The sequence below is a fragment of the Podarcis liolepis genome, assembly GCF_965112155.1.
Source record: "Podarcis liolepis genome assembly, chromosome: 5".
NCBI lineage: Eukaryota > Metazoa > Chordata > Lepidosauria > Squamata > Lacertidae > Podarcis > Podarcis liolepis.
This window is the reverse complement of record NC_139556.1, coordinates 22,914,869-22,927,242: the sequence shown is the minus strand read 5'-3', so window position 1 is coordinate 22,927,242 and position 12,374 is coordinate 22,914,869. Positions and strand designations below refer to the sequence as shown.

The 12,374-nt window shown below is 42.3% G+C and overlaps 2 protein-coding genes across 7 annotated transcripts in view; one reads left to right on the top strand and one right to left on the bottom strand.

The window, feature by feature from the left end:
* Nucleotides 1-12,374, top strand: part of LOC310706573 (uncharacterized protein) — a 23,713-nt gene extending 11,339 nt beyond the window's left edge. The window contains exons 1-6 of one of the 6 annotated variants that reach the window (XM_083502832.1): nt 901-1,335; nt 2,464-2,550; nt 2,876-2,934; nt 3,123-3,207; nt 11,167-11,330; nt 11,706-12,374. In XM_083502832.1, the coding sequence (XP_083358958.1) occupies nt 2,878-2,934; nt 3,123-3,207; nt 11,167-11,330; nt 11,706-12,269 (870 nt within the window). In that variant the 5' untranslated portion in view covers nt 901-1,335; nt 2,464-2,550; nt 2,876-2,877 and the 3' untranslated portion in view covers nt 12,270-12,374. Of the gene's footprint in view, nt 1-872; nt 1,336-2,463; nt 5,537-10,059; nt 10,400-11,166; nt 11,331-11,705 lie in introns of those variants that run through there. The other 5 variants (XM_083502831.1, XR_014525924.1, XR_014525925.1 and 2 more) reach the window with 5 other exon arrangements.
* Nucleotides 4,769-6,849, bottom strand: LOC310707847 (uncharacterized protein; the record flags this gene model as incomplete). Its single annotated transcript, XM_083505307.1, has 3 exons — nt 4,769-5,427; nt 6,481-6,644; nt 6,843-6,849. 3 exons carry the CDS (start codon nt 6,847-6,849, stop codon nt 4,864-4,866), a joined length of 735 nt encoding a protein of 244 aa, XP_083361433.1. The 3' UTR covers nt 4,769-4,863.

The following is a 12,374-nucleotide window of genomic DNA, read 5'->3' as shown; positions in this document are numbered from 1 at the left end:
ATCCTCTAACTCTCACTGCCATCCTTGCCAATTATAAGTATTGTATCATTTTAACCTGCCATTCAGTTTTTGTGAGGGGTCTTTTCACTTTGCCACCAGGATCATGGCTGCTGTTGTTGCGTACATGAAGAGTGGTCTGCTATTTTTAAAAATTTCTGTTGACATTATTCCTAAAAAGAAGGCTTCTAGTCTGGTCTCTTTGTAAATGGGAATTTTAGTATCTTTTTTAATTCATTACTGTATAATTCCCACCACATATGCATATACAAACCTTTACCCTTTTTGCATCTCCAGCACACTTCTGATCTATTTTAATACAACTTGATCGGCGTAAGGTGCCATCTGTACATCATTTTCATGATGTTTTCTCTAAGATTATAGCACACTGTAAACTTCATGTCCACCTTCCATAATTTCTCCCACTGGTTCATGTGAATATTATATCCAAGTTCTTGGGCTCAACACACTATCACCCCTTTCTTTTACCTTTTCTTTTACCTCCCACTCAAGATATAGATTGTACATTTTTGAAATATTTTTTCCTTTGGATTGGATTAGTTCTTTTTCCAAATCTGATGTCTCATTTTCAAATCCTTTTTCTTAATCTATACTTAATCTTTAATTTAATTGAAAATATTGGAACTAATCCGTCAGGTACAACTTAATTTCTTCAAAATTCTTCAGTGTCAATTTGTTATTGTTTTCTTCTAATATTCTATACATTGGCCAGTCTCCTTTCAAATTTTTCTTTTTTACTGCCATGGCTTCTGTCGGTGAGGTCTTAGGTTCTAGTATTTCTTTATATATTCTCCCATATTTTATAAGGGGGTTTTCTCACTATATGGTTTTAAAAAACCCTGTGTACTGTCACCTTCTTATAGACTAAATACGTGTGCGACAGAAATAAAATCCACTGAATTAAATGGGACTTACTCCATAGTGTGTTTAGGATTGTAATCTTAATTTTAAAAATGAAATAAAAAATAAGCTTTCCTTGCAGTTATGGCTGTGAATGCCTTTTTTATTCAGGTGTATTTTATCCTTTTCTGATACTCTCCAAACAGCTCTGAGACTTTGGTAATCATCCAGTTTTGGTTAACCTGTTCAGAGGAGAGGATTGATCACATCAGGTCAATTACCTACTTAGTTCAATCTGTTATAAAATAAGAGTGACTACAGAACTGAAAGCCTCTCTTCTATCTGAGATGCATTGGTGACACTTTCCTATCACAGGCCTTGGGTGACAGCCCATTAACCTAAAAACACCTCTTTATGAGTAACGGGCCATATAACAGGATTGTGAACAAGAGGAACCAGACGCTGTGGCAGAGCCAGGTACCAACTTTATTCCCATATCTAGTTTAACATAATTATTACAGGAGCTAAGAATGTCAATACAACCTGAGGGGCTAATTCACCTGCTCATCTTCCAAAGTAATATATGCCATCAGTTGCCTTCTAGCTGGTCTATGCAAAAGAATGAATGAGCACAAATCTGAAATGGCAGTATAGAAAAGCCAATGAGGGAACATTTCAGCTTCTCAGGATGCTCTGTCACTGACCTTCATTATTGAATGAAGTGACCTCAAACCATGAGACCACTGAATTACAACGCACCAGTGCTATTATTTGCAGATGGAATCAATACAATATCAATAGGGCTGCATCAATAGGAGTATAGCATCTAGATCAAGGGAAGTAATAGTGCCACTGTATTCTGCTCTGGTCAGACCACACCTGGAGTACTGTGTCCAGTTCTGGGCACCACAATTCAAGAAGGACACTGACAAACTGGAACGTGTCCAGAGGAGGGCAACCAAAATGGTCAAAGGCCTGGAAACGATGCCTTATGAGGAACGGCTAAGGGAGATGGGCATGTTTAGCCTGGAGAAGAGGAGGTTAAGGGGTGGTATGATAGCCATGTTCAAATATATAAAAGGATGTCACATAGAGGAGGGAGAAAGGTTGTTTTCTGCTGCTCCAGAGAAGCGGACACGGAGCAATGGATCCAAACTACAAGAAAGAAGATTCCACCTAAACATTAGGAAGAACTTCCTGACAGTAAGAGCTGTTCGACAGTGGAATTTGCTGCCAAGGAGTGTGGTGGAGTCTCCTACTTTGGAGGTCTTTAAGCAGAGGCTTGACAACCATATGTCAGGAGTGCTCTGATGGTGTTTCCTGCTTGGCAGGGGGTTGGACTCGATGGCCCTTGTGGTCTCTTCCAACTCTATGATTCTATGATTCTAATAAGGGCTGGGTTTACGTTTTTTAAAACCACACTGGATGTGCTAAAAACTGGCTTACCAGTGCAAGGAGGTCTGTGTTATCAACTACTGTTTTTCCCTCTGATATCTTTTTACAAGCTCCCCACCAATTGTGTCCCTGCAACTCAGGATAATACTTTATGCATCCAATGAATTGAATTATATTGTGTGTGTCATAATAAATTTGTTAATCTTTCAGGTGCTACAAGACTCTTCTGCTGGTTTTGCAGGATTGCAAAGATTCGCCTTGCACCAATTTTACAATGAATGCTTACGGATTGAAATGGTAATCTGAAAAAGCCATTGTGAAATGGGTGCTAACTTTTGTGCTAGATTCTACTGCCTCAAATGAATGGCATCTCAGTCTGTTGTCTTTATCTTGCAGGTCATGATTACAACATCTTTTTGTGCTTAAATAAGAAAGAAACTCTGATCTCCCTCACCCCCTGCTTTGTGAAACACATTACCCTACTGTGGATTGTGGAGTTGTTGTTGTTGTTTTCTAATGGGCCAGCATGCCTACTTTTGCTTTTAATTGCGCTTATTTACAATGGATAGAGTACTCTTCATCTCCAAAAGAGAAAGCAGCTCTTTTTTCTTTTCTTTTTTAGGGATGAGGGACATACAGAATCAGTATAGACTGAGTGCATCTTCTGAAGTCAAGGATATGGTTGGTTGGTTTTTTAACTGCATGCATTAAATGCTTGTTTTTATTTCTTTAACTGCAAATGATTCAGGAAGAAGATCAGGTCAGTTGGCAACTAAAGAACTACTTGTAGCTATTTTATTCATAGATCTCTTGTATCACATCTAATTTGTGCATATGTGACCACCTTTCTGTATATGAGGTCTGTTTAGGAGAATGCCAGGTTTTCCAAGCATTCTGCTCTACACAGTAGCAAACCATATCACTATGCAATTCCAAAAGCAGGACACAGGTCAGGTGAGTACCCTTTCGCCCTGTTCTTTCCCAGAAATTGATATGCCTCTGATAGCATATATCCATAACGATTAGTAGCCACTGATAGTCTTAGCATTCATGAATTTGCCTAATCTCTTGAGAAAGCCATCTAGGTTGGCAGCCATAATCACATCTTGAGTCATTCCAGGGCTGTGCTTACACACACACACACACACACACACACACACACACACACACACACAAATTAAGATGTGGACCCAGATCAGCCCTATCCCAACCTAGGTCACACCCAAGCCAGATCTGGTCCTATATCAGGGTAGGACTAAAGGGGCAGGGCAGGGTAGGACAAATCCACTAGATTCAGTATGATCTGCCCAATCTAGCGCCCAGCCCCATTAAATTCCATAGTGCAGTGTTGAGAAATATAGTGGACTGGGCAGGTGAGGTTTTATGATGTGGATTTGTCATATATTCCAAGCCTAAAGCCTATATCTCAGTGAATGGAGTAAATTCAGACTCACGCAGATTATGTAGAGGTACTCAACAGAGATGTCCTCTATCCCCACTGCTGTTCCCACTTTCCACTGACCCATAAGCAGAACCATTTAGATCTGAATATATAATCAAATGAACAGGGAACATAATGATATTGGTAAATAATGTAGCATTATTTGTGAAAAACCCTGAAAAAACCATTTGGAGATGTCTTAGGCGTTGATAGCTTTATACTCTTAGGCTCAGTTGTTTCAGGGTTTTTGCTGGGCGTCGGGCGGGGAGCATGTTGCAGCTGTTGTTGGTTGTGTATTAGTAAGTTCAGTGGGACTACTTCTAAATTAGTTGTCCTAAGAGGATCCAATTAAGAATCTAAAATTAACTGACTTATTTCATTATGACTAAACCTGGTTAAATCAAGGCTGAACGTCACAGAAGGCAAACTGTATTGGACACAATCTAGTTCACAGGCAACCCATAAGGCTTCATTGAAGGCAGTAGAGCACAAACCTTGAAGGGGGGGGATAAGGGCAAGAAAATGAAATAAAGTGTTCAAAATATCCCCCCACAAAGTTTTTAATAGATATAAATGCCCATGTTGCAGGCTAAGGCACATACAAGTTAAACTTAGATGTCTTTAAAGCTTTGGAGAGCAACTTAACACACTCATGGTAGAAAAATCAATTAAACCTTATATCCCCATCTCAAAGTTCTGTTTTTTAAAAAATGGAAGACTCATGAATGGAAACCAAACTTTTTAACACAGAAAAGTGTTACTAAATCTACTTATAGCAGGATCTGCAAATATACTTTTGCATACAAAGAAAATACAGCAACTTCCCACCACATTTATTGCCACCTACTCTAGCCTCAGATACAGAGACTTAAAAAGAAAAGGAAAGGGACAGAAAGCCCATTGGTGCATTAAAATGTGTCTCAGGAATATTCAGCCATTAGTAGACCTGACCTTTTATCTCTAGAACCACATGTACCGCACAACTGACTTTTTTCTATGGAAAAATAAAGCTTGCACACAGGAATGTGACTGTTTCAGTAAATGGAAAGTTAAACGACGACTCCAGACAAGCTATTAAAAGAACAAAGTTTATTCAAAACATCAAAGTCATACATTAAAAGAGGGAGCTTGTAAAATATGTACAGGATAGCAAGGAAGGAGTTGGGATGCTAATCTGGAACCTGACTTAAAGAGAAAAACTGAGAGTCCAAAGCACTTCCATCAACGTTCTGCATTTGTACAGGATTTGTAGCTGAATAATTCCCCGTTGCAGACCAGGGAGTGTAAGTGCTTGATGCCATGAAGAAGTTCCCAGCTGATGGTGGAGGCTGCCTCACCATCTCCGCACCATAATATGGAACTGGGCAGTTGCTCGCCTGGGAAGTCTCACAAAGCCCAGTTCCACAAAAACCAGCTTGCTGGTAATAAGCAGGGTTCAATTCCAGGGAACTCTGCTGTTGCGGGGCACACTCTCCTGGTTGCGTGTTGTTGAGAGGTGGCTGCCACAACCCTGCTCCTCTGTAGCTTTCAGCATAATGCAAGTTGTGTGGCTGGTAATATTGTTCCGTGTGAATATTTTGGCTGTTTCCTGGGCTGCTTCTTGGGCTGCTGTCCAGGCTGCTTCTTGGACAGGTTCTCTCACCGCGGCTATAAGGAGCTGCAGCATGGTTCCCGATCCTTATCCTGGATCCTATCCTCTTTGGTGTTCTGGCCCTTCTGTTTTGAAACCAGACCTGAACAGAAGAAAGGAGAGAACCAGTATACAAGACATTGTTACCATGAATATGTCTTCTTGATCCAACAGAGAGAATTACATTTAATAAATTATGCTTATTCCTCTGGGGTTTCTCTTTAGTTCTCTGCAGCATTTTTCTACTCTCTTCAGTTCCACATTCATATATCCCATGTACATAATCTCCAGTTACTGTTAAATATAAAGCTTCTAAGTTGGAATGACTAAATACTGCTATTTGGCTGTATTTTGTTCTAAAGTATCAGAAAAAGGCACCTTTAAAAGCTGCACAAGTGTACAGTTCCACAAGACTTGCTCTATTGAAGTATAACGTGTGGATGTGAGCTTCACATGTAAGAAACTGTCAAGCGTTTGTGGATTAAGTGGATGGCTGCATACAAGACTTAACATCTCTGTGTGCATTTGTGCTGGAAGGCAACACTTTATGCCTGGCAATTGTTTTAAACGTTCAATAAACTTAGTAATTTTAAATGGCTCACTCAGAAGACCTACCCATTTGTTGTGCCCTGTTTGGGGTCTTCTGCCTCAGCCTCCCAAGTGTCCTGGGGGTAATGGACTAGGCAGGGAAGTGTATATATATACATATATATATATTTCTAAATGCCAATCTCTCCGTAGGAGAGAACTAAGTACTTGCTCAACTTGCAAGCTGCAACTTGCAAGCTGCTTATGGCTGCAGTCCTCTGCACATTACCTTGGGAGTTAGTGTTACCTGGATCAGGCTGCTAAGGCAGCCTATAAAACCAGATTTAATGTACTTTTAGCACTAAGCAGAAATTAGATTTCTAAGCTGGGTCTCTGAAGATTTTTTAAAAATGATTTAAACCCAGAACCCACGATACGCCCCCCCCCCAAAAAAAAGAACCAAGAAAGAGGAAGTTAGCTCTTGAACAAGGCGCCTTCGCGATAAGCTGAGAGGCACACGGCTGAACTAAGGCCTTCGACTACGCAAGGATTATTCGGAGCGTTTCAAATTCTTCCAGTATGTGCGGTTTAGGGAAGTCTTGGGAGCCCCCACCATCCCGATTCTTACGTGCACACGATCTTCCTCGACTCCGATGCACCTCGCCAGCGCCTCCCTGGTCTCGTATCCGGGGTACTGGTTCTCTGCAAAGGACTTTTTAAGGAGCTCGACGTGAGATGGGCTGAAAACAGTCCTTTTTCGCCTTTCTCCCCCGACTTTGGGGTGGCTTCCTCCTGGGAAAAGACAAAAAAGAAAATCTGAAGGAAGGGCTCGGCTTAAACAGAAGCGACGCTTGCAGATCTTCCTCCCTGAATTGGTTTTGCCTTAACAATGGACACTAATTTTAAATAAACCTCCGGTTGCTCTGAACAAGTCTTGCATGAAAACAAACCAAAGAATTTTAAATAAGAAGTTTACGCTTATTTCTATGCCTGCCATCGTTTTCCGCAGCCGATCCTAACCACGATTATTGGGAAATTTAATCCCGTTTATGTGAAAGGGATTTAACAATCAGAAAGTGTGCATGTAAATGCTTCATGCAGTAAAATGCAGCAAATGCTTCATGCTTATAAGTAAAGATTTGCAAACCAATCTTGCGAAATGTTTCCATCCGAAGACATTTGAGCCCCTGTGTAATCCCTCCCCGGCTACCACAAATGGGTCTTTGAAAGCCTTCCCTACATCCTGACACAGAAACACCCTGCATTTTAAAAACTGTCGCTTATGAAACCCTGAATTTATATCAACCATTTGAGCAATTTTTTAAAGACAAGTGAACTAAAAATCTTCTTAACAATCCTCTATTCTTACCTCGGCCGGTAGTTTTCATCTTGCAAAAGCGCTGCCTCGTTATCTTCCAACAAAGCTGGTTTTTGCTTCCAAAATTGCCCTTGCTCCTCAAGGCCCGCTCCAGGTTTCTGGAGTTCGGCGCCTTTATAGCCCCTCCTGGCTGCCAATTGGCCGGCGCGTTTTCCTTGGAGAGAAGCGCTCCAATGGGGAGGCGGCTTTTGGGGAGGAGCGAGTTTCAAGTTCATTTTTCAAGCGCTGCTTGACCAATCTAGATGGGCTGGAGCGCACCCTTCCCTTGGCATCACCCCTTAGCAAAACTGGAAAATAGCCCCATGGGCTTGGAGATTAGGGCGCACGGTTGAAGAGAAGGGAATTGAGAGAATGGGTTGAGGAGCGAGAGAGCCAGACACAACTGTGGTTTATTAAAAAAATATATTATAATGAGGCTTTCATTGTACAGACAGAGATGCGCCAAAACTTAGGTATGTTGAAAGGCTTTGCCCAAGAAGCCTAGATGCAGCAAGTACACTCTGAAACCCCCTGCCTTTTGAAATGAAGAAGGCGCCTTCACTGCACCCTTTTCGGCGCCTGCTATAAACTTTGTTTCCTTTACTTTACCTGCAAAAACTTTGCCTGCTATAAACTTTGTTTCCTTTACTTTACCTGCAAAAAGTTGCTATGCCTTTTAATCGGTGGTTTTAGCTTCACTGTAATTGCATTTTGCATGTTTTTCACTTTGACTTTTATCGATCATGTTCCTGCTTTCGTAAGCCGCTTAGAGGTTTTCGTTAAGGTTAGGCGGGACAAAAAACCTGAAGGGAAGAATGTGAGTAACACCATTGCAAATCAAGGGAAGGCAAACTCCTCTTGCCAAGAAGTCAGTAGGTCTTTCAAGCCCAAGCGGTTGATGTTAGATGCTCAGAGTATTCAGCCCCGGACAGACGTCGCAACCAAATCCTGAATCTACACAGTCTCAAGGCACTATCGCTTGTAACTGCAAGGGGGTCGCATTATCTTTCTTTCTTCTTCTTCTTTTATTAAAGATTTTCTTGTTTTACAGAAGTATGTGTAATGTCTCTCGTATTTTTTACATGTAGCATTTTTACAAATCCGTTTCATTTGTTGAGACATTAGGGGGAGAAAAAGGGGGGTGGAGGGCGGGGATATGAGTGGGGATGGGTGGCGATGTTTCTTTCATGCTTAATTTATGTAGGGTTTGGTGTCAGCGTTGCTTGTGCTGTTCACTTCTGTTCCTAACGGGGTTGCATTCTGAGTGAAAGCCAGCTTTCCGTTCAAACGTTGCTGGTGCTTCCTTTCTTTTCACTTCAACTATTTCTTTTTCTGTCTTTCTATCCCCACAACTTTCACGTGGCCATATTCCTCTGCCTTTCAGGGATTTGGGGCTTCCAATTAGCCTGCCACTCCACCCTACACCCGGGGCAAGATAGTTGCTTCCGATCCTCAAAGGAACTGAAAACTTTCTGAAACCTTCCAGCTCATACAATGAATGTTCCCAGTCCCTGGCAGTTTGTTAATCACTAATGATTCCCCGTTGGTACATTCTTTGTTATTTTTGCATAAGAAAATTAACACAAGGAACCCTCCCTAAGTGTACCTATAAACCCTCATCATAGGTATGCTGACTCAGAATCGGCAAGGAAACTTTTTTTCGAGTAAGAACTACATTTTTTACTACTGAAAAAAAGCTTCCGTGAAGGTTGGGGGTGTTATAGAAAGATGTAGAAACCTCAGCAAACATATCAGTACTGTCTCGGGAAAGATTATCCCTGAACAAAAGAGGGCTCACATTGGGGGTGGGAGAGACACGATTAAATGTCTCTAATTTCTGCCATCATCATCGCTTAGAAGCTGGGTATATTTCTGCAGAAGGCAATTGATTTAAATATGTGTTCCTGTAAGGTACTTACAGTAGGGACTAGCAGAATTTCCTGGTAAACATTTATTTGTATCCTTTGGGATTCAATACGTTGCAATTTATCTCAATATATTCTTCATTATAGCGAAAATAAAAAAATTCCTTCCTGTAGCACCTTAAAGACCAACTAAGTTAGTTCTTGGTATAAGCTTTCGTGTGTATGCACACTTCTTCAGATACACATTATTTCATTATAGCGGTGGAACATCTACCTAGAATATAAGGGAATTCTTGCTTGCTTGATTTAGATTCCACCCTTCATCACAATATCTCAGGACAGTTCACAAGACTGATAGATAAAACTTTATTCGCATTAGTGGAGTCTATAACCTGAAGCGCCTGTAACATTAAAATCTGGGGATTGCGGCATGTATTAGCTGTGAAGTAGCCTTTTATTTTTGATTCATCAACCTTGGAATCCAAGTATGTCTGTTTATGGTGGTATGTGTCCGGGGCTGAATACTCTGAGCATCTAACATCAACCGCTTGGGCTTGAAAGACCTACTGACCTCCATTTATTTGCAATGGTGTTACTCACATTCTTCCCTTCAAGTTTTTGGCCCGCCTAACCTTAACGAAAACCTCTAAGCGGCTTACGAAAGCAGGAACATGATCGATAAAAGTCAAAGTGAAAAACATGCAAAATGCAATTACAGTGAAGCTAAAACCACCGATTAAAAGCCATAGCAACTTTTTGCAGGTAAAGGTAAAGGAAACAAAGTTTATAGCAGGCGCCGAAAAGGGTGCAGTGAAGGCGCCTGCTTCATCTCAAAACGCTGGGGGTTTCAGAGTGTACTTGCTGCATCTAGGCTTCTTGGCACATCTCTGTCTGTAAAATGAAAGCTTCATAATAATATTTTTTAAAAATAAACCACAGTTCTGTCTGGCTCTCTCACTCCTCAACCCATCCTCTCAATTCCCTTCAACTGTGCGCCCAAATCTCCAAGCCTATGGGGCTATTTTCCAGTTTTGCTGAGGGGTGATGCTAAGGGAAGGGTGCGCTCCAGCCCATCTAGATTGGTCAAGCAGCGCTTGCAAAGTGAATTTGAAACTCGCTCCTCCCCAAAAGCCGCCTCCCCAGTGGAGCGCTTCTCTCCAAGGAAAACGCGCCGGCCAATTGGCAGCCAGGAGGGGCTATAAAGGCGCCGAACTCCAGAAACCTGGAGCGCGCCTTGAGGAGCAAGGGCAATTTTGCAAGCGAAAACCAGCTTTGTTGGAAGAGAGCGAGGCAGCTTTTTTACAAGATGAAAACTACCGGCCGAGGTAAGAATAGAGGATTGTTAAGAAGATTTTTAGTTCACTTGTCTTTAAAAAATTGCTCAAATGATTGATATAAATTCAGGGTTTCATAAACGAGGGTTTTTTATAAAGGAAGGTTGTTTCTGTTTCTGTGTCAGGATGTAGGGAAGGCTTTCAAAGACCCATTTGTGGTAGCCGGGGAGGGATTACACAGGGGCTCAAATGTCTTCGGTTGGAAACATTTCGCAAGATTGGTTTCCACATATTTTACTTGTAAACATGAAGCATTTGCTGCATTTTACCGCATGAAGCATTTACACACACACTTTATGACTGTTAAATCCCTTTCACATAAACGGGATTAAATTTCCCAATAAACGTGGTTAGGATCGGCTGCGGAAAACGATGGCAGGCATAGAAATAAGAGCGTAAACGTATTACCTAAAATTCTTTGGTTTGTTTTCATGCAAGCCTTGTTCCGAGCAAGCGGAGGTTTATTTAAAGGCCACAAAGTGCGTGGATTTCAATGTCAGGTACAAAAGCCTTCCTGTAAAAAGCGAAGGCTTTGCCCTTCTGCGCTCGGCCGGGTGGGTGGTCAGCGGGGCGGTTGAAAGAATTGCCACTGAAGCCGGGGGTCGTTTTACGCAGTGTAACCTCAGGCAGCGCCCGATTCTGGGGGAAAGTGCAGGCGATGCAGCCCCGAGCTTTCCATGTCGGGAGGAACATCGGCAAGCGTCACTTCAATTTAACCCGAGCGCTTCCTTCAGATTTGCCTCTTTGTCTTTTCCCAGGAGGAAGCTACCCCAAAGTGGGAGGAGATAGGAGAAAAAGGACCGTTTTCACTCCTGCCCAAATCGAGCTCCTAAAAAAGTCCTTTGAAGAGAACCAGTACCCCGGGTACGAGACCAGGGAGGCGCTGGCGAGGTGCATCGGAATGGAAGAAGATCGTGTGCACGTAAGAATCGGGATGGTGGGGGCTCCCAAGACTTCCCTAAACCGCACATACTGGAACAATCTGAAACGCTCAGAATAATCCTGGCGTAGTCGAAGGCCTTAGTTCACCCGGGTGCCTCTCAGCTTATCGCGAAAGCCGCCTTGTTCAAGAGCTAACTTCCTCTTTCTTGGGATTTTTTTTTTGGGGGGGTGTATCGTGGATATAAAGGCTTTTGAACATAACGCCTATATGCCTTTCGCACAACACAAAACAAGTTAACGTAGGTTCTCCCACTCTAATACACTAATCTTTGCTTGGTTTTGTACCTGAAAGTGAAATTATGACCTACCTGTTTGGAAATAATGGGCATTTGATTCTCTCCTTTCTTCTGTTCAGATCTGGTTTCAAAACAGAAGGGCCAGAACACCAAAGAGGATAGGTTCCAGGATAAGGATCGGGAACCATGCTGCAGCTCCGTATAGCCGCAGTGAGAGAACCTGTCCAAGAAGCAGCCTGGACAGCAGCCCAAGAAGCAGTCCAGCAAGCAGCCAAAATATTCACACGGAACAATATTACCAGCCACACAACTTGCATTATGCTGAAAGCTATGGAGGAGCAGGGTTGTGGCAGCCACCTCTCAACAACACGCAACCAGGAGAGTATGCCCCGCAACAGCAGAGCTCCCTGGAATTGAACCCTGCTTATTACCAGCAAGGTGCTTTTTGTGGAACTGGGCTTTATGAGACTTCCCAGGCGAGCAACGGCCCAGTTCCATATTACGGTGCGGAGATGGTGAGGCAGCCTCCACCATCAGCTGGGAACTTCTTCATGGCATCAAGCACTTACACTCCCTGGTCTGCAACGGGGAATTATTCAGCTACAAATCCTGGACAAATGCAGAACGTTGATGGAAGTGCTTCGGGCTCTCAGTTTTTCTCTTTAAGTCAGGTTCCAGATTAGCATCCCAACTCCTTCCTTGCTATCCTGTACATATTTTTCCAAGCTCCCTCTTTTAATGCCTTTTATTGTATTACTTTGATATTTTGAATAAAGTTTGTTCCTTTA